Source organism: Aquila chrysaetos, chromosome 1 (genome assembly GCF_900496995.4).
Source record: "Aquila chrysaetos chrysaetos chromosome 1, bAquChr1.4, whole genome shotgun sequence".
Classification (NCBI taxonomy): Eukaryota; Metazoa; Chordata; class Aves; order Accipitriformes; family Accipitridae; genus Aquila; species Aquila chrysaetos.
In genome coordinates, this window is record NC_044004.1 from 20,233,836 (window position 1) to 20,260,832 (window position 26,997).

A 26,997-nucleotide genomic window follows, 5' to 3' on the forward strand; every position below is an offset into this window, starting at 1 on the left:
TTTAACCAGAAAACTAAAAACATAGGCAGTGGGTAACAATAGACTTTAATGACACACCTGGTTAGTACTTAGCGAATTCCCTCTTTCAGACCCAGACTCAATGCCAAATCACCCTGGCAAGTGCAGTTGTTGTAGTTATCAGCCCTTCTCCTTTTTAAAATACACCTTTCTGACAGCAGCCCACAGCTAGTATTTCCTTTTCACTCTCTGAAGTGCAGAGCACTACAAATACATCATTTAGCTTTGCTGCAGTCCTTTCTGTCCCTTTGATCATCTCCTTTACACCCTTCTGCATTTCGGCTTCATTCCCGCATGTGCAGTACATCAAAAAAGAGCTTTGCAGCAACTACCTTGGGCTTTTCAGGGTGGTTTTTTCAGGGACAGAATCCCAGCTGGTGTAAAACAGCACAAATGCCACTGAAGTCAGCAGCATTATTGTATTTAAGCCAGCTAAAATTCTGACCCTAGTTCCTATTTCAAAATGCCTTATAATTCAACTAAAGCTTTAAAATTCTTTTCTTGGAGTACTGAGTGCTGGCTTGGAAATTTCCTTGCAGAAGCGTTAAACTCAATTGCAGTCCATTACTTTGTGACTCAAGGAGTAAACCATGAATGATGCTCCTTGCTTCCTTCCATTCATCATATCCCCTTAAAAAATGGTTTATTACGCTAAGAAATAGTTTTTCTAATAGTACCTAGACTGGACAGTTGCTTCTTGGATTTTACAAATTTAAACCACCCTCCTTTGCATTTGGCTAGTTGTTAGCTGAACATTTTTTGCATATATTTATAAAACATGATTATAAAACATTTTACTTCTTTCAAATGCTTTAAAACCGAGCAATTTCATAGTATTACCATGTTGCAAGTATGGATTTCCCCAGCTCAGAGACTGCCAATGAAAGAACTTGGGAAAAGGCTGCAAAGGAGGTAGTGTTAGGCTTGGGGTGATGGGCAATCCTAGCTCTTGGTCTTAAGAGTTCAGCTTCCACTGAGCACTGTATGGTTCCCATGAGCACAGTAATCTGAACAACTCATAAATACCCTGAAGAAAAGAAATACTAGTTGTCCTAATTCATAGATTAGGAACTGAAACCCAGGGCTAAAGTAACACGTTCAATATCCCAAGCAGAACTTAACTCTGTATTTCCAGTCCCTGGCTAATGATCCAAGCAGTGGACACCCCTTTAGCTCTACTCTCCCTCATACAGAAAGAAAAAGAATCAGCTTTCAGATGACTGAGTATCTCAGATCTGATGTAGAATAGGATAGCAGCAAGATTAACACATACAATTTTACCATTCCAGAAGCTGACAGTCCCATTCCTTACCCAGCTGGCAGGAGACATGAACTGGGAAAAAGGATTTTCTTTGCAATTTTCTTGAGTTGAGAATTGTTCCTGAGTAATAAGAGCTACTCTTTTCTCTCTACAGAAATCTCAGCCTGTTAAATTGCTCTTGTGACGGCTGAATCCACATTTCAGCTACAACAGTGGGAAGCGCTGCAGGCAGGGCAATGCCCTCAAGAGGAGAGCATTTCTCAGTTCACAGGATGATGAAACACATGTGAACTCTCCGTGCTCCAGCCAGCTTCTGGGAAACCATTTCTCTGTGCCTCGGTCTGATGTTGCACTCACTGCCTCAGTACTGCTTACTTCTCTCTTTGGAAAAAAATCACTGCTGTCTCAAAAAAAGAAGAAAAAATTACTTCAGTGGAGCAGATAAGTTGGCAAGTGAAGTCGCAGACGGTAGCCCTAAAACTTTACAGAGAAGCATCACTGAAATGTACCTCGACATCTGACAGTTTGAATTGTGCCCTTCAGGTTTTAAAACCACAGAAACTTTGGTATACATCCATGTGGAACAGTTCATGTTGCTCAAGCACCACTTTCAATTTTGGCTAATAAAGAAATAAAAAAAGCAAACCAGCTCCATAACAACCAGCACGTAAGTGAGCGAACTGCCCAACTGTGCCTTAATAAAGCTCCCTCTCGCTGCACGGCATGTTGAAGGTCGCTTGTTTTAGATAAGCACATGAAGTCATCAAAAGGAAGATTAATTTAAAAGCTTGATAACTTTTTTCCTTTTTTTTTGGAATGTCAGTGAGGACTGAGAGCCAGACTAACAAAGTAACCGAGAAAGGACAAAGTGTTCACCCTGCCCAAAATGAAAATGCCTACAACTTCTACCCCCCTCCCACAGTTCTCCTGGTGACGCCTCCCCTGAGCCAGCGTTACCTAACTTTTGCACAAACACGCAGTTCCCACAAGCATCAACTTCAAACAGCTCTGGCTTTCTGTCTGATCACATCTCTGTTGAGGGGAGCAGAGGCAAAGAGCTACTACTGAGGCGTTCTGCAACTCTGCAAGGTAATCAACTTGTTGCATTTTTACTTTTCGTTTGTAATGCCTAAGCAGTGGTTAAGTAGATTGACCAAAAAAAGCCTCTTGGCAAACTGTCTTGCTGGAATTTGTAGCAGGAGGAAAGTCTCAATACAAACTCAAAAATAGATTAAACAACGCTCTGGCTTACTTGCTTCCTGCAGGGAAAAAGAAGCAGTTTTTAAGATCAAGATCTAGCGTAAAATATAAAATCACTAGCATTTCTTTTAGTCATGGGTGTCAGTTGTATGTGTTTAAACATGCATATGCATTCTGATTTAGTTTCAATTCATCACATTAGACAGATTTAGAAAGCAGCAGTCGACCGGGACAATGCTCCAGCTGTTTTGCTCAGCACTGCCACAGGCTGCGTGCCTTTCTCCCCCACCCACCATACTGCTGAAAAAAGCCCTTAATTCTTTGTAGCTTCTTGTACCTTTTGCAGGCTCTGAATTGCCAAGATGCTTCTGCTTCTTTCTCTGGTCACTGGGCTTGCCCTGTCTGCCTCTGGTGTCACGACAGCCAAAGAAACCGATCCAAGCCAAGAGTCATTTCATGACATACAGAAAAAAGTGAACGACCTCTGGCAGAATTTGCTCCACCCGGTAATGCCTGGTAATGAGACTGATGGGATGATTTATGCCACTTGTGAAATGAAACCCAGCTCCAAAATAGATGCTGACAAGCCACAAGTGACTGGACAAGTCTTATTCAGACAGCATTACTCACATGGAAGATTAGAAGCCATTTTTTACTTGGATGGGTTTCCGTTGGATAATAATCAATCTGGTAGAGCTATACACATCCATGAGCTTGGGGATCTCAGCAACGGCTGTGATTCTACAGGAGGACATTATAACCCTTTCGGTGTGAATCACCCCCGTCACCCAGGGGATTTTGGCAACTTTTTTCCTAAAGAAGGCAAAATCAGAAAATACAAAACAAATCTCTTTGCCACTATGTTTGGCCCATATTCCATCATGGGCAGATCTGTTGTGATCCATGAGCAGGAAGACGACATGGGCAAGGGCAACAATAAGGCCAGTTTGGAAAATGGAAATGCTGGGAAACGTCTGGCTTGCTGCGTGATTGGGATATGCAACAAGAACTTGTGGGAAGAGAAACTGTCTGAGGTTACAGACAAGAAGAAGAGAGGGCTCAACAAACGAACATAGAACCAGGCTTATGTGAAGATCAACAAGCTGGTTACAGCCTGGGCAGCACAAAGTACCTTAGGCTGTGCCACTGGCCACTAAGATACACGGCTAAAGGATTCCCATTTCCATTTGCTTGCTCCTCTCAGAAATGCGTATCACTTTGTAGAGTCTCCTTTCTGTAAGCCCATCAATAAAAACAGCATCAACTCAACCTTGTGATGTATTTTCTTGAAAAGATTCCCTTTTATGCAGTTTGGGAGTTGAATGCATGTAAGGAAGAGTGCTAACGGAGCTGGCTGATAGTCTGTAAAGAGTCTGTGCACTGTAAGGGGCTCTTAAGGGATCAGAAGTTAGATACTAAAGGAAAAAAAGTTAAGAAGGATAAGTAAGAAACTGCTTCTCATTAGCTGCTATCCTGTATTTAGCTGCTATCCTGTATTTAGCTGCAAATCTGAAAGGCAAAAAGATCTCTGTGCTTTCAACAGTGTTGGGTGTTGTGTTGCAAGACCTGGATAATGGACTTCCCTTAAAAATAAAGGAAAGTACAGACATTTCTGTTTTAAACTTTAGATCCATTACATTATTCTACTTATACTTTCAGGTTTAACTCACAAACACATATAAGCTTCTTATCTATTTTAAATTGTCCACATGGCTACACCTAAGTCACACTGTTTACATCTGAATGCAGACTTAAAAGAAATATTCCCGTTTACCACCACTCCCCAGCAAAAATTCCCTAAAGCTTCTAGTTTGTGCCTGTTAGTAACTAAGTTGTATACAGAAGTTTTAATGCTGCTTAGATGATGATAAATTTAGCAGATCAGAGATAAATATTATTTTCAAAGCCAAAAAATACTGAGCGTGTTTCTTCATACAAAAATGTAGGAAGTAAATCAGTCAATTTAGCCTGGGAGAAGTGACAGTGAAAAGATTTAAGTCAGATAATTTTCAGACTTAAAACTCTCACTCAATAAAGCTTTACTTTCTTAATTTAACACAACTCACTGAAAACACTAAACAACTACCTCATGACTATCATTCATCTGATACTGAGAAGAGAAAAGGGAACAAGCAGGTAGAACAAACATATCAGGAAATGTTTTTATTAAAGATGACAAAATGTATGTTGTGCAGTGTTGGGCAGTTAATCCAGGCAGCAACAAAAGATTTCAAATAAATTAAACTGCGTAATTTAGAAAGTAAAGCTACAAAACAGAAGCTGGTAAACAAAATCCTATCTTTTAGAAATGTAGCAGACTTTCAACTTAATCTCAGTTAAGATTTTGAAATACATTCCTGAGCTCATATGGATTAAAGAAATTCCACTGTCTTTATTATACAAATTTCCATATGCTTAAAAATAGTCTCACTTAGAAAAGAAGCAGCATTCTAAAAGATGCTTCTTAATCTGTCATTTTCACACACTTATTTTACAAATTCAGTGAACATTGTTTTTCAAATAACCACAACATCGTAGTTTCAAATGAAATCCTTCTCACAGATAATACATGAATTCACTTTTAGGTGAGACAACCTCCTTAAAATCAGTTTGCAAAATGCATCTTCCCCATACCCCTGCCACAACATTCCCTTCCCAGTTTGCTTACCCAGAGCCCAACACCAAAAACACTTATATGTATGGATGCAATTCCTGCATTTCTAAAGTCCTAGAAAAAGGGAACACATTTCTAAAAAAACCCCCAAAACCAACCAACCAAACCCACCCCGCCCCCGAAAAACCTAAAGTAGTGTTGATTCCACAACAAAACAATTAATTTACTGGGAAAAAAAATCATCATTCTAATAGCATAACAACATCAATTAAAGCAATATCCAAGGAAGATACTGACAAGAATATTCAATTAGTTAGCACATAGCGCAGCAAAGACGTCTTACTTCTACAAGCCTCCTGGCTTTGAAGCCTTGTCTTCCTGGGAAAAGGCTAAAAACATAGCTAGAATACACATTCACCAGAGCAGAAAGGAGAGGGACAGTATTGCAGCAGTGATATAGCACTAAAAATGATGTTTCCAGAGATCTAGATATCGCACTGGAATTTAATGATTGCAAAGATATAAAAATGGCATCTAAGAGGGAGAATGGTGTGAGGATAATTACCAAGATGTCCTAATTGTTGGGTTGTATATCTCTATGTTCTCACAGAAAAAACATACTAAAAAGAATCAATGAATGAGGCACTAAAAAGCTGTTGGTCCAGCACTGCTTCTACCTGCTCGAATTTTTGCACCAAGCTCTTCATTAATTAATAGCATTAACTGGCTGTTAAGGGACCAGGAGCAAAATGCTAACTCACACAACTGTGGGTCAGGAAAGACACAGGACAGGGAAACAATATAACACTCTCAACACTTCTGAGCTCAGCTACATGAAATCTTGACCTTCTTATTTGCTTGCCTCAGTTCTGACTGCATTGATATTTAGCTCTGCGCAGGATTAGTCTGTGAAAGATGGAAAAGAATATATCTTGAATAAAATGCTACTTCATGTGACATTCAAGCATTAAAGGAAAAAATCCTGCCACATTCTCCTGGAGATTTCAGTTTCTGCAGGTATTTCTCTTCTGACTTGTCAGTACTGTCATATAAATGAGTCAATAATGCAGTCAGTTACAATTAATGGGAACAGCATAACAATCTTTCAAATACTTAAGCTCTTCTTGGTTTTTCAGGTGATGAGGAACTTAAGTGGTGACAGGATAATGAAAGAAAAACTTTTTACTGCTTCATGTCCCTAATATGCTTAAATATACAGATGGTTTTTGTTCCTAAGGGCTGCTGCTTAGTATCAGTGAAATGCTGCAATGTCAAATTACCTTTAAAGAGAAAGGAAACATCTTTGAAGAGCAGTGTGAGTATGGCTTTATTGCCTGCAGACAGACGCGGAAAGGGTTACACAAATGCACCTGCTAGGGAAAACACATGAGAACAGAGACAAGCCACATTTTTCACCTTCCCACTATCATTCCTTATATTTATATGTAATAATTTACATGCAGCTTTTCTTCTGCTGAATACAAACTGTTCATGGACTCTGACACCTTGATTATGGCAGCACCTGCTAGCTCATCTTCCATATACAGAAGAGTTTGTCAGTATTGCTAATATAAACTCTGTTTATTCAGTAGCTGACAAGTGGGCTGTAAAAATTTGCAGCTGGCAGTTATTTGTCAAAGAAGGACTCAATCTGGGAGGGATTTTCCTTTTTATTAGTAGTATTTTATTAAATTTGGTTTAATTCTCTCTGATTGGTTTCAAGTTCTAGGAGTGAGAAATGAACATTTACAGACAATTAGGTCCCAAGCCAGCAGAAAAATTGCCTTGACGGCTGCTGGCCCATAGAAGCTCTGCAGCTGCAGAGACTATTCCTTATGCTACGAACAGGAGAGCAAAGACATGCCTCTCCTTCTCCAACAGCTGCTAACTTCAACATGAAGTATTCCCTTGTTGCTGCCTTCCTAGGAGCAGAGTGGCACAGCTCCAGCATTAGGAGCAAGCTAGGGAATGACACAGCAGCCTCCCTTTTCCCCAGTTATTATAGAAGTGTTTTCCTATGACTAAACATCAACAAGGGAAGAAGTTTAAGAAAGCGGCAACAGTGCAAATAAACCTTCTACCACACCACAGATTGGTGAAATGAGGAGGAAAGGAACAGTTATCCTTAATTCCAAAACATAAGAAAATAAAAAAGACACAGATTCCTTTAAAAAGGAGGGCACGGATGGAGTAGGCTGAAATCTACCACCCGATACTCAGCCCGAGGGCTGTTCCAGCTCCTGTAAGTTGAGGAATGCAATTCCAGTAACTGAGAGAGCCAAGTAGGTGGACAGCGCATCACTGGTTCTCCTCTTGCCGTTCTCCTTGCTTTGGAACAGCATTGCCGTTGCTCACAGAAAGACTTCTGGCTTCTCTGATGATGTTTCCTTCAGAGCTTCATTAAATTGGGTTCTCAGTGTCTGGTGAAATAACTCCCTGCATTTTCATGAGATGAGCTAGGAGAGGGAAGGAAAAATTTTGTACAGTTGAGAAGATATAAAGGTTTGTAATGAGAGAACTATATACATGCAGGGATGGTTTTCAGAAACTTCCTATAAGGGAATAGTGATTTTATTCTAAGGATATACTTACAGTCACTATATGTAAAGAGAAACTGAACACAGTCTGAGAAACAAGCAAAAGCTTGCAGCCTTAAGATGCTTCTCAATTTATCGTTCCAAATTTTTCATCCTTAGAAGACACTTCTAACCATTAAAATACAGTCCAGCACTAGGACCACACATGTTACAGAAGCCTAGTGATAACATGATAAATCATTATCATTGGTTTCTTTGCTACACTAATGTAAGAAACTTCAAATCATTACAAAAAACCAACACAATTAAACCTCATCACTAATTCTCTCCCTTAGGTAATTTACATTTTTGGTACACTGTAGCCAAAACTAACAGAAAAACACCTTTATTAGACAAATATTAACAGTTCAATGTAAAAATCAACCCTACGGCACACTGTGTCACTGATCCTATTCGCAGCAGCACAGACACTGCAAAAGGATTACAGTGAGATGCTCGAGGGCCTGGATTTCATACCTCAAGCCAAACTGTTATCCAAATATTCACAGTTTTCAGCAGGATCAGATGGTTTCTTGTTTTCAGATTCAGGGAGCTCCTCAAAGCTGTTATTTGTGTGTGCAGTTGTAACACTGAGCCCTCCATGCCTTCCAGGGTCCTCAGTATGCACCTCATCCACGGTGCTGCTATTTCGATCCCCTCTTTCATTTGAAATTTCACAATCGCTCTCTGAGGTTTTGTCATTGTCTTTCAGGGCCTCAGTTTCAGCTGTTTGTTCATTCTCTGAGTTTGAGGGATCTGTGGGGTTGGATGGGTCGGGGCTGGAAAGTGGGAACTCTCCCTCAGATGAACCATTAAGCTCTGCTCCAACCACCCTCTTCTGCTCCCCTGCAGAAGTGCCTGCTCTTTTCCCTTCCAGTTCTGCAACTGCCTGCTCTGTCAGCTTAATTATCTGACTTCCAAGCTTGTTTATTTCTTCTTCCTCAGAAGGTAGCTGGGGTAATGAAGGATAAAAATGTTTAGTTTGGTTTCTGTTACTTAAGTTTGTTCCCTCTGGAGCCAGGGACGCACTTGCAACAGGACAAGTTTCAGCACGTTCTCCCTTTTGTTCTGCTGAAAGAGAAATGGAATAGCAAGATGCTCTAGTGAGTCACAGGTATTTATGATATATCTCACCTGAAGACCATCACCACCAGTGCCAGACCACAGAGAAATTCACCTCAGTAAGTAATTTCTAAGAGTGATTCGCCACCGCATCCCAGGCCCGTTTCTTAGACAATAAGCAATCAACACAAAGTTTCTTGCTGGATCTGGCCCTGTTTTGGAGCCTGTCTTTCCCTAACACCAACAACTCTAACAGAGTCATAGTGGATACCGTACTGTAGAACAGCAGGGTCATTTTTTCAGAGGAATATAAACTCTAAGCAATGCACTCAGCTACAGAAATTTTTGGCACAACTTAACATTAATCCCTGCATCGCTACCACCTTCAGGGGTTAACACAAGCTCCATTTATTTGGAGCTTTTCACAGGCTTTCCTCTAATAATGAAGTTTCATTATTGGTCCTGCAACATTTTTCCTAACATAAAAGATTATTCTTATTTGGGCAACAGCATAAAACAAAGCAGCAGTGGAAGGATTTTAAATATACTGTTATACCAAAAGGCAAACACTGAACAAAGTGTCAGAATAGAGAAAACAGCAATGTGTAAACACACAGCTTTGTCAAAGAGAGAGAATTTGTCCTCATCTCAGTTAAGGACAAAAAGCCTCATTGAAAATAAGCTTGTGAAATCAAGTAAGAAAAATTAGGAAATGCCAGAAGTACAGCTGCATTGACAGCTTAAAACGACTCTTGTCATGCAGATGCATTATCTTTTAGTATGTGAGCATTTACACTATTTCTCCCGCAGGAATCCTGCCTCATGCAATGCACAGGACAGCCTGGCTGCAGGGATGGACCAGAGCTACACAATACAGGAGCCTACTGTCTCTATCAGACCCGCCTCATTTGTAATTCGGGAGCTACCAAGTGAGTGAGACAAGGGTTGGCATGAAGGGAACAGACACTCTTACTACCATTAAGGAAGCTAGGAATGCTACTTTGAAGAGCTGGAATTTAAGTATGTGGAAACGGCAGGGATAAATTAATTTTCAAAAGGTGATCACCGACTGGATCTAATCCTCATTATCTGAGCACTCAGCTGGAAACCTAGGAGCTTGTTTTGCAGTACTGCTCTGCTCCTGTTGTATATCTGAACACACATACTCAAAGTGCTCCAAAAAGAGCCAAAACTTACGTGCATCAAATTGGCACTTGAAATTAGCAGGGACTCTACCTTACTCTTTGTGTACCTCAGTTTCCCCCCTCTGCAGTGGGATAACACCATCCCATCACCTTGCTGCAATTTTCTGAAAATAAGTTGTTTCAAAGCACTATATCACCAGAGAAAAGTTCATAGAAAAACAGTACTTTTGTCTTCAGGGAATGCTTGAAATAGCGCACAGGCAATACAGCAGGAACAACGCATTCAACAATGAAGAGGGAAAAAACCCGAATAGCTGTTCATTAGCAGCTGTAATGCTCAAGTACAATCTATCCCACTACGCTATCCATCCTGTGCATTGGATAAAATGAGATTTGGTGGCAGAAGACAATCTTTAATTCATATGATTGCACTACATCATTATGCATTTTAACATAGGAACTGCACAGTATATCCTACAGACTTCTACCATCCAGCTTAACTGAAACAATGATAACACATACAGACTAAAACAGGCCTTGATGAGACCAGGATAAGCAGATAGATTAGATAAAAAAAGCCTGAAAAAGTCCTCTGATTACCTGTAGATCTAGCTAGAGCAACATTTGATGTATAACAGAAAGTTCTGATAAAGAATGTATGTTAGTGCAAAAGTTAAAAACATTTCCTGGGCCAAACAGGCACCAAATATCAATGGTACTATTTAAAGGACTATACCTGACCAACATGACGTCAGGCCTAGTATTTAAAGATACTGTCCTGGTTTCACCTGGGATAGAGTTAATTGTCTTCCTAGTAGCTGGTATAGTGTTATGTTTTGAGTTAGGTATGCGAAGAATGTTGATAACACTGATGTTTTCAGTTGTTGCTAAGTAATGTTTAGTCTAAAGTCAAGGATTTTTCAGCTTCTCATGCCCAGCCAGCAGGAAGGCTGGAGGGGCACAAGAAGTTGGGAGGGTACACAGCCAGGGCAGCTCACCCAAATTGGCCAACAGGGTATTCCATACCATGTGACATCACATCTAGCATATAAACTGGGGGGAGTGGGGTTGGGGGGGATCACTGCTCGGGGACTAACTGGGCATCAGTCAGCAGGTGGTGAGCAATTGCACTGTGCATCACTTGTATATTCCAATCCTTTTATTATTACTATTGTCATTTTATTAGTGTTATCATTATTTGTTTCTTCTTTTCTGTTCTATTAAACTGTTCTTATCTCAAGCCACGAATTTTACCTCTTTTCCTGATCCTCTCCCCCATCCCACTGGGGGGGGGGGGAAGCGAGTGGCTGCATGGTGCTTAGTTGCTGGCTGGGGTTAAACCACAACAGATATGTAAGAATTTCATTGCTATTCTGCTTATCAACTGTTTTCACTCAAGTGATCATTCAACTAACAGGAAAAGAAAGTGGTTTTGTTTTTATTTCTGGAATACTTTTAAACCAAGGGCATACTCGCTTGGTAAATGAAGGCAGGTGAACACATTCCTATGTTCTTCCCAGCTGCCAAGCTCCTCCAGATTTTGAAGGTACACTGTATAGATGAAAAATTGCAATATGCACCAAGCTTCTAAAACTCAACAGCAGACAGTCATTCTCTATTCAGAGTGGCACAAAAGGTGACTCAGTGTATCACTCCCATATAGCTGCTGACTGCAGAGAAGCTGTGTGACTCTAAGCACAGGGACATGCCCTACAGCTGAAAACACACTGCTTCCTTTCCAGGCTTTGAAGGAAGATGGCAGCCCCAAACATCCTCCAGAAAAAGAAGTTACTGTTGCTCCACCTACTGCTAGAAGCTATGGTGTTCCCTGCATAGCTGGTAGTATGTATGTGCTCATCTATGTCACTGAAAAGTTGGCCCAGTTATTTAAACTATCACAGAGGTGAGTTTTGTCTGAGTTCTCACTGCAGGTTGTCAGGTATACTGGACCACATGCAACAGGAAAAATCAAGCCGTTTGTGCAGGCAGAACAGTAATTTCTTAATCTACTCCAGTTTAATGACATGATTTCTGGGATTGATCTTGGCTCTTTTACAGTTATGGGATGGGGAAGAGGAAAGAGGGTGAAGACCTCCTGGGAGCTGATTCTTCCCATGACTGCCACAGGCCTAATCCTTGTCTGCCTTCTCCCCTCCAGGGCTGTCTTCTTCTACTCTTCCCCTGCGTAGCTCTTTGCTCCTGCCCTATATCCCTTTGTTTATCTCTGCCCATTTCTCATCCACCTTTCAATCTTTTTTATCACACCTTGCTTTCACTGTGAGCATTTTGATTCCTTGCTCCTGTGCTCTGACCTCTGCGCAGCCAGATGCAGGTCTCCCCTCACTCAGACTTCCTTCGACTCTGTCAATCCCCATCTACTCTAGTCTTCCCATCACTTGAGATTCCTGATCTCAGCCTTCCTTTCCTCTCTGCTCCTAGTTTTGTTCCCTCTAGATGGTGCAGGCAGAGTTTTACCAGCGTTGGTCGCACAAAGCAAGCTTAACAGAATCATTGGTTTGGGTTTTGTTGTTTTTAGCAGATGAGATTTGAAAGTGAATGGTTTAGAATGGGGTGGAAACACCAGCCTGTTTTCTCAGGGTGGAAACCTTTTCCCCAGATTTCAAATTCCTTTCAATTATACATATACTAAATGCTTGCATGTTTTAAAAAAAAAAAAACAAAACAACACCAAACCCAAAGGAAAAAAACCACAAAAAACACATGGTCATCAGAATTTAACACAAAAAACTGACTTGGCTGATATTACAAAAATCAGCTGAAGTAGAAAACACAGCAAGGAAAGCTTCAGCCCAGAGCTAAAGTTTGGCAGTGTTAGAAAGCAACAGAAACAGGGTCTGATGAGATTTGACAGGCAGCTTTAATCAAAACTGTAATACCAACCTCACCTAGGACAAATAAGTAAAAGAAAGAGCATAATGCCACCAAGTAAATACTTTCAGTAACTGCAGATTTAATTAAAAAACAATGATTAAGCAGGCAAAAAATGAATATTTATGAGTTATTATTACTCATCGGAGAACTATTCACTAGAGTTTCACTTCTTATTTTTAGCAAAAATATCAGCTGATCAAGATTATAAAAAACGATCAGTCTGGCTGTCAAGTTTTATCAGATGATGACATGGATAATAAAGTAAAAATTAAGCCACAATCTATTTAGTTTTAGGACTGACAAATAAATAGTTTATGATGTTTCATGGTTAGCTGAGTAAGATCTGGGCATACCAAAAATGTTATGCCCATTAAAGAGCTTATCCAAATGCTGATAGGCAAGCATAATAATCCATCTCCCATCCATTATGAAAAACTAAGGAAAAAAAATTAAGGTTATCAGCAAAGCACTATCTCCTGCTACTGTCAAATAAAGTTAAGCTTGACTTTGGAGAGATGTTAAAGCTTGCTATTGGGGAAGGACTTTTAACAAAACACATGCAAGACTATAAAAAAAGCAGTCAATTTCTCTGGGAAAACGAGTCAGGTATTTCAATTTACTGGGTGCAATCAGGAAGCCTTTCATCTAGGTATCAGCTATAATGCAGGAAAGTGCTAAGCCAGTTCCACCGACTGCTCTCCTACTGTGCATTTTAACTGAGGGAAAAAGAGCAGGAGGCAGTTAACTGTAACATAGATGGCATGAATAACTTCTCACAGTATCAAGTTATCTGGCAGGAAAATTCTTTGAGGTGTTAAGAACTGATCCCTAGCCCTGTGCAATCTATTCAACAGTCATTTTTCAGTCGTTTCTTTGCTATTTGTACTGGGACCATCTATCCATTTTACTTGTGGATGATTTATTCAATCTCTGTGACCACTGAAACTTTGCCTTCTGCTATGCCAGCATGAAAATTTATTACTTCTTATTTGGAAAGAAATGAGTGCTCAGGTCTCATCATGTTCCTTACGTTCCAGGTGCTCACCTTGTACTTTAGTTTTCTGTGGCTTATCAGTAAACGCTAACAACGGTGACCTGGACTGCTGTATAACAGGCAAGGTTGGGTCACTGAATGTTATGGTATCCTTTCCACCTGAAACAATCAAAGTGTTAGAACCATTAATTCACCAATTACATCCATTGTGGACTAATGATATTCAAACATCCCACAACTGTTTTGCAATGTTATTGAAAAGTACAGAACAGGAAAAGCATCTCAAATGATCCTTCTACAGCATGGAAAAAAATACTCTGTACTGGAGCTGGAATATGCAAGTCAAATACAGAAAAGGTATATGTTTTTACCTGCAGTACTGAGTAAAGGACAGATTTTGAAAGAAGACCAGGTGCTGTATGCAGCAAATTGTATTAGCAATTAGCATTCAATTCAGAATATTAATAATCAGATCATACCAAAAGTTTTACAAAGAGTAATGGATCATTTGCATGCTATTACCAGCAAGTGTTCAGCACTGACTCTTTACTCTCTTATTACTCTGCCTCAATGATGAACCTGCTCGTATCATATATACAGTTTTACAGTACAGACTCACACACATATTATCCTACAATGCTCCCTTTAAAAAAAATATTAAAAGCTTAGCATAACTAAAAACTGATGGAGCAAACAAGTATACTTGGCTAGGGAACAGGAGGGATTTTAATCTGAAAATTCCAAAAACATTTCTGAGCATTTTCATTTTAAACCAAATGGAAAAGGGCAATTTTCCAGCTCTTTTGCAGACAAAATAGTGCAAGAAACTCTTCAGCTGAGGACTCTGCTGTAGATGTCTAGTCTTTACATATTCTAGCCATACAGAAAGCAACACCTGCAGATCCTTTAGGAAGTCCTCCACTATTCAGGATGCTCGTGTTTTTAGTGACTGACACCACCTTAAACCTAGAGGGGAAATGGCAGGAAATGTGCAAGATCAGCTAAGCGTGGTGTTTGTGTGGCCTCCAGAACAACTGCCAACTGATAAGTAATGGCTGGGGAGGCGGCAAGCTACTGCTCTATTTATCTCCATAAGAATGGACATTTATGTAACAACCACTTCTCCCCTCTAAATCTGTTTGTACGTTTCACCTTAAGGCAACATCCTAAATCTAATCACCCATCCCAGACAAAGACTTTCAAAAGAGCACCAGGTCAGGAGATCCATGGAATAAATCCAGCTCTGAGAAAGTTCTGGTACCTAGTAAGAAATAATGAAAGTCAAGCTGTTCCCATGGAGTCTAACTGGACTACCCCAATCCCTAACTACTTTTGAAAGCACTGGCTATAAATACCTTGATCCTGAAGGTATTAATGACATTTTTATATCCTTAACATGTTGGGGTATATACTGCAGCAATATGAATGCAATTAATGCTTTTGAAACATGGATCTTGTCAAGCTTTGATCCCCCTGTCAAGTATGCATCAGAATTCTTCCTTCACCATAGCAAGTAATAAAAAATAATATTAACCAAAGCAAAGTGGAGAATCCCCCCAGTGTAAGGCAAAATTAATTAAAATGGGAAAAAAAAAAAAAAAAAAGGCAAAACAAATCCAATGGCTATTTCAAAATCCAAAAGCGCCTAGACAAATGCACTTTCCTGTTAACAATGAAAGAATTTTGTGTTGGAAGAAGAACTAAATCATACAGGGAACTAGTGGTATGAAAACATCCAATAGATATTCATACACAGTCAAAAGTAACCACATATCCAAAAAGAATCCAACAGAGGAAGTAAAATTGAAAAAGATGATGACTAAAAAAATTGGGCAAGGGAGCTTTAACAGAGAAAGCAGAGTCGTCTTCTTTTGGAATAAAAGAGTAAAGCCTGAGCTAAAGTCCCTGAAGATTGCAAGACAAGCTTCAAAAAAGAAACTTCTTGACTTCCAGCCAGCATTTACACAGTAAACACATTTACTTTCACATTTTTCTCTGAAAACCAACTTGGTTACTGAAAATAAAGCTCAGCTCAGTATCCACACATCTAAGCAGCAGATGTGGCCCAAAGAGTCCGATGCATATTTATTTATTAACAGCAACTCACATCCATTCATGAAGGAGGGGCATGGGGGTATTGCTGCACTATATTCTGTGAATCATGATCTGACGTTGGATTACACACAGGGAATTTCAATTAGCTGCCATGTAAGCTCAATTTCATAACTTACATAGCTTTGTGTTCCTCTATTCAATGAAATTTTCAAGGATATTAGTGAAAAGTACACAGATCTCAAAATAAGCAGACAGATAAGTTTTCAGTAGTACTAAATTCGTCATTTTTTTCTCCAGGGATGGGTATCCCTTTATAACCTCTGCTGCACCCTACACCACTGTAACTGGCTATACCCACAGCAGCTGCTGAGACCATTAATTCTACCTTGCCTCTGCTCCACGCTGATTACTGCAGAGCAAGAGGCAGCACCAAAACTTTCTTATCATCCCAGACAGAAAAAGGCTGAGTCATAGTCAGCTCTTTTCTTAGGCTCTTTTTCAGTGGAAATCTGGAATTTTCAGGAAATTATAGGTTTTTTTAAAAATACAGAATTACTTGTCTGAATGTCTAGTGACATCAAATTGCGAGAGGAATAAGGTGGTGTTTACTATGTATTATTACTGAATACACGTATATTATGCATGCATATTTGAACCACAATGTACCTAAGACAAAGCAAAGAAATGCTTCTGCGAACATCACATTCTCTGCTTTCTTCTCAAGGCAAGTAGGCTCATAAAAAGAAAATCAGAGCCAAATCTATGCCCATGCTTGCTTTCTTTTCAGCAATGAACCTTGCAAGAGATTCATCTAATTAAAGCCCATTTTCCAAACAGGGGAAGCTAAAGTTTGTGGTGAGCAGAACTTCTACAGAAAATGAACTATATTACCAGTTTCACCATTTCAAAAATTAAATACACACTTCCTTTTGATTTAGCTTCCCCATAGTTCATTCATGCATTGCTTGAAAAGCAGATGACAAATATGTCACCTAACAAAAAACCAGAAGTGGTCAAGCTCTTTCTTCAATAGGGTAAAGTTTATTAACATCATTTATTAACACCATTTGGAAGATATTAATACCATGGTGACAGTGGATGTTATGTTATATGGACAATGATGCCTAAGTAGGAATGTTAACTTCAGATTAAAAACCTGCAATTTATAATGTGCATTTCTTTCAGTGCTAGACTGAACATCAGCTTTCATCTGCGTATTTTTTCCAATGACAAAAAGTTCAACTCAACCAAATAATAATTTATTCTCTCTGGATTTAAGACTGCCTAGATGAGATACTCTCCATATTCTGCCCCTCACCCAAGCCAAAATTGAGCTGCAGAGTCCACTGTGGTAGTTCCCACACTATTTGTTACATGCTGCTGTTTTATGGAGCGGAAGCTTTCCACGCTCTGAAAAGAAAATTGGTGACCCACCAGGTGTTGCAAGGCTGTTTCTGACCACCTTGGGACTGGAGTGCACTTGGAAACAAAAGTGCACTCTTGATTTAAAAGGCAAGCAGCAAATCAACAAACCTTGGGGCTCAACAGAACTCGCAATCCAGTGTAAAATTCCTTTACAACTATTTAAGATCATCCTTTTTTACTATTTTCCTCAATTTAAAGGAATTGTCTTGTAGAGCAGCCTTCCTCTCTCTTGTGGTCATCTAACTCACTTCACTGAACATCTTAATCTGCCCAATATAAAAATGTTCAGATAACATTTGTGTTTGTTTACATGCAGTGACAATATTTAACGTACTGCTAAAATCAGTTACTAAAAATATATGTTAAGCAGAACCTACTCCCAAATCCCACTGAGACATTGTAGCTCAGGCCTTCAGGCAGCAAAAGAAAGGAAGGAAAGAGACAGTTGTTATTGTATAAACATTAATTTGATGTCTTACCTACATAGACCAACAATGGTGCAAGAAGTTCCCACTGTTCCTTTTTTTTTAATATATTTTGCAAAGATTAGAAACACTGCATTTATTAGTGTATTAATTTCATGGAACACTATTTTTGGGGAAAAAAAAAAAAAAAAAGCCAAACCAAACAACCCTACAGTACCTTAAACTGGTGACTTTATGATACACATCTGTACTAATGTACAGAACTGCCTTACCAGGGTCTTAGACAAATATTTCACCTGCATCTTTTGGAAAATGTGGGGAGGGACAAATGCACTAATGTTAGGTGACTAAATGAAGAGTAATCCATGGAAACAAATGTGCGACCTTCAGTTCTGGAAAGCATCAAGACGAGAGCCAGTTCCAGAAAGGTGATTGAGAATGCCTACAACGGCCAAGCTAAAGTGGAAATACACCACATCAGGCCAAATGGTTGAACAGCATAGGTTTGTCACAAGGTCTTTTCAGCTTTGTCAAATGTTTTCTTCTAGATGGAAAGGTTAGGTGGAAAAAACACAGAGACAAAAAACTAGAAGCCTAAACCACACTTATCTCCCACCCCCAGTAGCACTGATAGGAAGCCGTAAACAACAAAGCCTAATGATGCAAACACCAACAATGGAGCAGCATAATTTACAGTGGTTAAAGAAGACACAATTAGGTGTAATGAGAAGAAAAGAAGCAAAAAGTAAATGTAAATTAAATATTGCACATTTTCCTAACAGCGAGGTCTATTAGGAAGCAGATTAATCTCCCATTACTTGAGTAATTCAAACCCAAATACAGTACTTAAGATACTACAGGGAATAAGCCTGTTCTGGAGAGATGGACTAGAAAATTTAAGATCATTTACATTTCCAATTTCTCAGAGTTTATGATACTACAGAAAAACATTAAAAATACAGCAATAAAATTCATGGAAGTTACAAGAAGTACAAAATTAATAAATAAAATTTGTTGAAAAACATAATGGTCAATATCCTGTGTATCATTTTATATAACTGTTTAAATAAAATAGTTCCCTTTTTTTTGCCTGCAGACTATGGAGACAATTTGATTATTTCCAGTATTTAAAACTTTTATTTTTTTCAGTATACATATTTGAATTAGAGTTTAAAGAGTCTAGTGATTTTTGGTTTCAACTTAACATTTATTAGAAGTTTCTAATTTTGCAAATGTGCTGAACAGCACATTCGTAAAATAACTGTCATTAAAAAAATTATAGCTAAGCTTTTCATAAATGCAAATATACCCTTGAAAACTAAATAATGCAAGCTGTTCTCTTGAATTTTTACTAACCTGGAAGACTCCACAAGCCAGCGATTTCCAAAGTTCTTAATTTCTTTTCTAGTTCTGCCACCCGATTCCCTAGAATTCTTCAGAAAAAGAAAACAAAAACAAAAGCCAGGGACAGTCAGCCGAGATGAGATTCCTTGTTACACTAAGGTAACCAAAGCCCAATTGCTCACATGACTACAGTTGAATTTTTAAATTGTTACTTAACTAGTGCAGTAAACCTGTATACAGTCATCTCTTTTCACTAATGGCTTTGGACAACCTCCCCCAGAGTTAAAAGAAAATGAAATATAGTTGTCTAATCTATCCCATGTTTTTTAAAAAAAAAAAAAAAAAAGTCTAGGATGTACTGGACATTCAGCCTTGGCCCTTCAGTAAAGACAAACAATACCAACTCACAATATTTCTACTTCCTTGCCCGCAAATGTCTCTTCCCAGTTACTCTTACTTTCTCTACAGCTAAAACCAGAAGGTAAAAGCTATGCAGACAAAATATGGAAAACTCAAGGCAGCATCTAGAATGATTTTGAAGTTCTAAGGCACAATTTTGGGCTAGACCTTTATTCAGAGAGGTTTCTCCATCACTAAGATTGCTTAAAATGGCAAGGAATATCTTTTGTACTGCATCTTTTCTTTTAGTGCTGAACTCTGTTTTTTACTTTACTAAAAAGCTTCAAGCTCTTTAGTGCGTTTATCACCCACTCTTAGTTTTCACTGCATTTCTTGGGTCATCTCTTCTTTTGTATCTGATTCCTACACAAATACTATTTGCAGTTAGCCCTCCTGCAGGATTTAACTTTTAGTCTTAATTCTCTCCCCAGATCAAATGAGAGATTACTATCTTGTAAAGAAAGCCCTTTTTTCCAATGAATTTTTGAAAGTGTTTCTCTCACAGGCACAGCAAGTTTCCTGGAATCAGAAGTCTGAGTAAATCCCAAACAATACTCAATAGAGTGAGAAACCTAGACGAAGCAGCAATTCTAAACATGACAGCAGAGAAAATAGACAGCAAGTTTTACTCATCAAATTACAGCAACAGGGTAAGTCAGTTAAATTTGAACTGAATGCTGAGAAAAGCAGGATATCACAACACAGCAAGGCAACAGTACCTTCCCATGCTCACCAGAGCTGTGTAATACTGCACTGTGTGCTCTCCAGCAAGGGTTTTATGCTGCAGACATTTGAGCATACTGGGAATGTCACTACTCACAAGATGGCAGAATCTGGGAAGGGCGTGAAGAATAGCAACCTCAGCAAATATCAAAGGGGCTAGAAAAATTGATTAACAAGGACTAAGTATTTTTGAAATTTCTACTGTGAGGGCTCTGCAGTGACACAATAAAAGCCTATAAGTATTTTAAAGATTACAAAAAGAGAAAGCTTATAACAAGTATCAAAGAAAGCACTGAAAGGTACAGGGGTGTGTATCAGCTAAAAAGCAAACAGTCCATCACATTTACAAGCAGAGGAGAGAAGACATTTGGGAGCAGTTACATTTGTTTCCCCATTGAAACTCAGTAATCAAATAGGTTACCCAGGTTATGATGGATCTGTTACTGTCTTCTCCAATTACAATCAAAATTGTTCAAGGCTAGATTTCACTTTCGGAATGCTTCCATCTGGTAGGAGAGACTCAGCCTTAATACCTCTGTTTTCATATCCCAGTGTACGGCCCAATGCCCAGCCACTGCACTCTGCAGTACAAAGCAACAGGTGATGGAGAAAGGCACAAGACCAACTTTCCAGAAGCTCTACCTTGCACACAGGCAGCCCGCTCCCATCTCCCTGTCTAAGGCCCCATCAAGGGTCAGCTGAAGGACATGGAGTTCTGCTGGCTTAGAGGGACAGGGAACAGACAGAGATGATGCAAGACTTCTTCTGTGTTACGTTAGCTCAGCCAGGGAGCTGACAAAACAACGTTGATTTGGCTAATGATTGTCACCACAAACAGGTCACAAGCTTAGAGCACTTCTGCCAGGAGAAGAAAAAATCCTTATTATTTTCATAAGTAGTTCACCAGTAGTTCCAGGGCAGAAAAGGGGGGAAAGATACTGCCCTCCCTGTCAGCTAGCCGTGTCACAGAAGGAAACTCAACCCTCTGCATCAAGTTCAGTTATTTCTACTGCTCTTGTTATTCAGACAACAATAGCAAAGTCACTTTTCTCTTGCTTCTCTTAAATTTTATAGTTCATTTATCAGCTGTAGCACACTATTTCTAAAGGTTTTGGAACAAATATATCCTGATAATTCCTACTGGATCCTGAGAAGAGACACTGAGCTATTTAACCTTTGTTGCAGGTTCTCACATAGAAGGATCATTCTGCAGCTCTGAACAACAGTTGGCAAAAAGAGAGGACAATACTTAACCCTGCTCCATTCATTCAGGAAGACAGCAAAATACATTCAGTGATGTGTATGTGTCCTGGGTTCAGCTGGGATAGAGTTAATTTTTACAGGAACCTGGGAGGTGGGGGGGCATAGCCGGGGCAGCTGACCTGAACTAGCCAAGGAGCTATTCCATACCATGTGACATCATGCTCAGTATATACATGGGGAGTGGGCCGGGGGGAGGGCTCTCCTGCTCTCGACTTTCGGTGGGGGAAGTGGCGGAGCGTCGGGTCCCGGGTGGTGAGCAGTTGCACTGTGCATCACTCTTTTCTGTATACTCTTTCATTAGTACCGTCGTTGTTGTTGTAACTTTTTTTGCGTTGTCCCAGTAAACTGCCCTTATCCCAACCCTCGAGGTTCCAGTTTTTTTTTCTTTTCTCTCCCCCGTCTCCCCCCTATCCCACCGGAGGGGGCGGGAGGAGTGAGCGAGCGGCTGCGTGGTCCTTTGTTACCGGCTGGGCTGAAACCACGACAGTATGATTCTAGTTTGCTTCAAACCACAATATCTGAAGACAGGTATGGGAGGAATGAACCCCACATAAAGCTGCAAGTTCTTATAGAAATATCTTTTGAAAAATAAAATGTGTAAGCAATCCTGAACACAGTGTGGTTTATCCCATTCCTTCCTTTCCCTTGTGACCTCCAAATAATTTGCCACATCCATATGTGCTGTGGGAAGACTGAGTTGTGGTGGCCTTGAACAGTAGGTATTTTTAAAGAGGCTGCATGGGTTGGTAGCATCAAATTCTGATCTATTTTTTTTATCTCTAGCCACAGTGGACTAGATCCTTCGACTGAAACAGAAAGATCATGTCATGGACAAAGGTGCTGATAGCTATTTCCATTGTCCTCTGGTCATGTGTCTAATGCAACAAGGGAGTTAGCCTAAACCTCCCTCCAGGATAAGGTTTTACAGAAATCTGTTGTTCACGTAACAGCAGCAATGCTCCTACCTGAATTCTGAAGCTCCCTTCTGGATCTCCCATGCTTCCTAACATACCTGGCCATAATCTGTAGGGAGCTGTGCTGATTTACTGCACCTGAGCTCCATTCACCTCACTTTCAATTTAGATCTTGCTACAGAAGACATATACCCTCATATAGATACAATCACCCAAATGTCTGTAAACAGGGTCTGTCACGGTCACATATCTAGTTCTGTATATCACATGGAAACATTTACCCAGTTACAGACTGACACAATTCTTTTTGTAATTTTGGTCATGACCAAGCTTGCCCAAGTTAGAAATGTTAAAATTAGTGCAACGTGTCTAAGCAGCAGAGCAGCTTCTACACTAATCTGGCTTGCATGGGTGCTGCCAATTTCAGGAACAAATTACCCTAAAAAGAACATCTAATAAATGGTTTATTTCTGGCAGAAGAAAAAAAAGATTTTTATCCACTTTCTAGGCAGGGTTAGGACTGTTTATTTTTGCATTTATGTAACTATTTAATTTTGAAACACATTACTGCATACAGAATTCATTTACAACTGCATTTTCAAATTAAAAGCTAATGCGCTTCTGAAGAAAAACATACAACATTACTTAAACTTAGCAGTAATAGCCACCAATCACCTAGGGAAAATGACCTGTTTTCTTCTCAAACAAGTTCTTTTTTTCTTAAAAGTGGGACTAAAAAAATAAAGGCTGGATTTAGCCTACTTGTTCCTAGGCACATACTCCCACAGCTCCTTTGATCATGCCACATATTTAGAAAAGCAGCAATAATAATAGTGTGTCTGTTCCAAGAGCAAGTAGCAACGGATGTTTTCAACAACAGTGTAACAGCAGAAAGTCAACTTCAACAGCAGACCCACATTCTAATCTACATAAAAAAATCCACTGTCTTGTTATTGCTTCAGTTAATCAGAAAGCACATCTACCATTCTGCTATTGTAAACTTACATACCCATACCTTAATCTGCAAACAACAAAAGAGGTTTTGACTTTAAAGTAGGTTAACTGTTTGGAGGAAAATAAGTTCATATGGTCTGAAAAGTCTCATTTACTGGTAATAGAATCACTAATAAGTCAATCATCTATCAAATATCAAAAGCAGAACTTCTTCCCTGAATGAAACAACCACCTCAAAATCTCAAGTTCTTTACCCAATAAATCTCACTTTCTTCAAACAACCACCTCCAAGAATAACTGTGTCCTCCAACATGGTCTTTCTGCAGGAAAAGCCAGGCAAACAGCACAGAGGGGTGAAGGAGAAGACTACCTTCTGATTTATGACCTTTTGCCATTACAATTCTCTCTAGCCCCACATCCTTCTCATCTTCCTACTTTGAATGGAGAAATGTCTTCAACAAAAGAATGCATCTTCTACTAGTACCAGTCTATGGACCTGTCTGTTTTACTTGTGCACTGATGTCATTCTCACTTCTAACCTTCTCTGACAGGTGGGCAGTTTCTTCCCCATTTCCAGAAGTCAGCAGTCTTTACTTGTAACTTTTTACTTGGCAAATAAGTGCCCCCAAAAACCAGCTAATGCACCTCAAGTAAAGGATGTTTCTCTGTGATGTCCTACCTGCATTTCCCTTTTTCACTTTAACTCTTGTGTCTTAGGTGTTTCTACTTGAAGTAGTTCCCATTCCTCCTAGCTCCTTAAAAGCTTCTTTAATCCCACTAACACCAAAGGTGACAAAAAGAATGAGCATACCACACAGGAGTATTGCTGAGGCTCTTCACTCAACTTGCCCAGGATTTATCTTACTTTTTTTTTTTCCCCATGAAGCATCCTGAACTGAATACAACACTACAGCTCTGAGCACACTCCTGACCTGGGAGAGATGTGGACTGTCAGCTCCAAGACCTGATCTTCTATTGGGCATAGAATACTAGTTTGTGCACACATCCAATCTCTACTCCTGTGGCTACATAAGAGCAGTTGGGCATGCAGATAAAAAGAATCATATCTTCTTGTGAAGACTTATCTCAAGAAAACCCGTACTCAATAGTTGAAAGCAGAAACAGTGATATCAGAAAGTAAAGCCATCATTGCAATGGTACATTTGAGAGATGCAAGAGACTGCATGTGATCAGAGAGAGATACAAAATTAAGAAGTTTTCTATAGTTATGGGCAAGAGTACACAAACTAGAACATGAGGTAATGATACAGTATTGCGATATAAAAGGCAAAGATTGGTTATACCTGAAATAACAAAAATTGTTCTCTGGATGTTTTCCTTCTGATGTTACATTAGCGGTAAGAAGGGAGCAAGGTGTAGCCCTTCACTAGCACTGCTCAGTGCAGGAATTCCTCTTGCATTACAGGACACACTTATAGACATGAATTAACTGAGCTGCCGTCAGTCAGATCTGGGCTACATTTTCACTGCTTTAGTCTCCCTTTAGCTGATTAGGCATTTGCCTTCTCAAGAGTATTAAGAGTGGCTATAAACTGCTCCTCCACTTCTGTTGCCACATCACTAAGAATTATGCAATGGAGACTGCCTAGTATCAGAGTTATCAATTTTCAAAATGAATCATCTATTCTAGTGCAATACAGTTTACTTCAGTACTACTCCTTCCTTTCATGAAAGATGTCTGCCTGTTTCTGGCATCTGGTCCTGATGTGCTTTTGAGAAGCCTGAATAACCTCTGATTACTAGTAGTGACTCAGTGTTTTAAAAAAAAAAAAAAAAAAAAAAAAAAAAAAGGAAAAAAAAATGAGCACAGAATCAAGGAACACTTCCTAGTTGTGATTTTCATACACTGTAAAAGGACAATAATATCAGAATGTCAGAAAATGTGTCAAAAATTATTATATTCTGCAATGATAGGAGCTGTACAAGACACAAAGAATTCTACTGATGAGTAGAAGAGCTAAGAGTAAACAAATCCTCCTTGAAAGTTCAGTTCAGATTTTTAAAAAAATCATATAGTAGCAATCCAACTGTGTTTATCTCCTACAACTCTTGGCAAAGTAACTATAGGAGCAACAGCTATCATTTGTATGACACATAGGCAGGTAGCCTGTGACAAATGTTACACTAAAACTTTTCAGATCCTTTCCTAAGTGCAACATTTACTACTCCCACCAGTGTTCATTAGCAAATTGCTACATTAACAACCAATTATCACATATCTTCTCCTCCAGTTCAAGGGTGTCCTTCCTCCCAGCAGCTTTTCTTTAGCTCTCCCTACAAACTACTTGCTAGAAGTTCCCTCTGTGTTATGGTTTGTCCCAAACCTGAGCAGCAAACCAATCCTTGCCTAGCAGAGGCAGACAGGTCTCTGTCAACCCCAGACTTTACTTTGAAAATGTAATTTTTCTCTAAACACATACCTGATCTTAAAAACTACAAAAACTACCAGTTAACAATGACAATGAATTTCTGTGAAAATGGACCTTCCTTGCCATTTCCCTGAAAATCCCCCAAAACCATGACTTTTCCATAGCTTGGTAAGTTCTGTTTTACTTATAAGTCATGCTACCTACTTGTTGGTTTGCCTTTGGTGTTGTATGACCATGTTTTTTTCATGGATAGTTTCCAGCAATGCAGTGGCCAGTGATTTGAGATCTGAAATGGACTGTGGTGTGGCTGGTAGGCTACATCCATGATCCTCCGACAACAACTCTTGGACTATAATGTTAAAAACACAAATGAGTTTTGGCTTCTCATGCACAGAGATGTGACACAAACATTTACTTAGCATTAAAGAACTATTCTCATTACTTAAATGAATACTTTTTTTTTTTTTTCCCAATTAACAAGCAAAGCCAAAAGACCACAAATACAATCTCCAGCTGGCATGAAGATGGTGGCTTTCTACGCTCATCATTATTCCACAGCAATTGCCAGAATAAGTATAGGCAGACACATCTTACGTTAACATAATTCTGCTTTTGGAAAATTACTTTTGTTCAGAAGGAAACAAACTCATTCTTCTACAGGCCTACAGACTGGTTAAAATCGGTCATTTCTCTCCCACTTACATTAAAACATAAGCCCACAAGGAAGTCTTTGTATTATTTTTTAGAACTATTATATCCTTCAGGTTATTTAAGATTGATGTGAAAATACAGTCACTCAAACTCCTCCTCTGCAGCTTAGAGCTTGCACCTCTCAACCACATCAGGAAGTTCACTAGTATCATTAGCTTCTGTAACTAGAATCTGACTCTGCTTCTTTTTATATTTTTATATATATGCAAGTAAGTGGAGAAGAGGACAGAAGAGAAGTCAAAACCAGAAAAGCGAGTTTCAACCTACCATGACAAATACTACTGATCTCGTGTGTGTATGAATATACCTAAACAGTAGGGTGCCAGGTATACTGTTTCGCTCAAAGAATTTTTACTTCCCCTTTCTTTCCTAATCTTGATATTTTCTTTGAAGGGGGAAAAAGAGATTACTCCATTTTGCTGCCCATGAAGAAACATGGGACAAAAGGATTTCTTGCAAAACATCTGAATGTAAAAGCTTCCAAGAACAGTAGCAGAAACCCTGACTTAAGGCCCCTCCTCTACCACCCAGTCTATTTTTCATTGGAATATGAATTGTGATTGCCATTGTTAGCAGAGCAAAGAGATGAATAAAGAAGTGATTTGTCAGGGTCAAAGTTGCTGAGGGGTTTA

General features: G+C 39.3%; 2 protein-coding genes across 8 annotated transcripts in view; one reads left to right on the top strand and one right to left on the bottom strand.

Moving 5' to 3' along the window:
* The first annotated feature begins 2,220 nt into the window (after nt 1–2,220).
* Nucleotides 2,221–3,748, top strand: SOD3 (superoxide dismutase 3). Of its 2 annotated transcripts, none has more exons than XM_030027389.1 (2): nt 2,221–2,368; nt 2,826–3,748. In XM_030027389.1, the coding sequence occupies exon 2, from the start codon at nt 2,842–2,844 to the stop codon at nt 3,553–3,555; it is 714 nt and encodes a 237-aa protein (XP_029883249.1). In that variant the 5' UTR covers nt 2,221–2,368; nt 2,826–2,841; the 3' UTR covers nt 3,556–3,748. The 2 variants fall into 2 exon arrangements, with proteins under 2 accessions (XP_029883249.1, XP_029883257.1); XM_030027397.1 differs by having other exon boundaries at nt 2,240–2,368; nt 2,807–3,748.
* An 879-nt stretch (nt 3,749–4,627) lies between these two features.
* The window catches only part of CCDC149 (coiled-coil domain containing 149), a 54,536-nt gene continuing 32,166 nt past the window's right edge, over nt 4,628–26,997 (bottom strand). Inside the window, exons 9-15 of one of the 6 annotated variants that reach the window (XM_030017768.2) lie at nt 25,859–26,003; nt 20,130–20,243; nt 19,024–19,100; nt 17,620–17,652; nt 13,814–13,921; nt 8,147–8,737; nt 4,628–7,549 (exon numbers count right to left, since the gene is read on the bottom strand). In XM_030017768.2, the coding sequence (XP_029873628.1) occupies nt 8,148–8,737; nt 13,814–13,921; nt 17,620–17,652; nt 19,024–19,100; nt 20,130–20,243; nt 25,859–26,003 (1,067 nt within the window). In that variant the 3' untranslated portion in view covers nt 4,628–7,549; nt 8,147. Of the gene's footprint in view, nt 7,550–8,146; nt 8,741–13,813; nt 13,922–17,619; nt 17,653–19,023; nt 19,101–20,129; nt 20,244–25,858; nt 26,004–26,997 lie in introns of all 6 variants that reach the window. The other 5 variants (XM_030017757.2, XM_030017779.2, XM_030017790.2 and 2 more) reach the window with 5 other exon arrangements.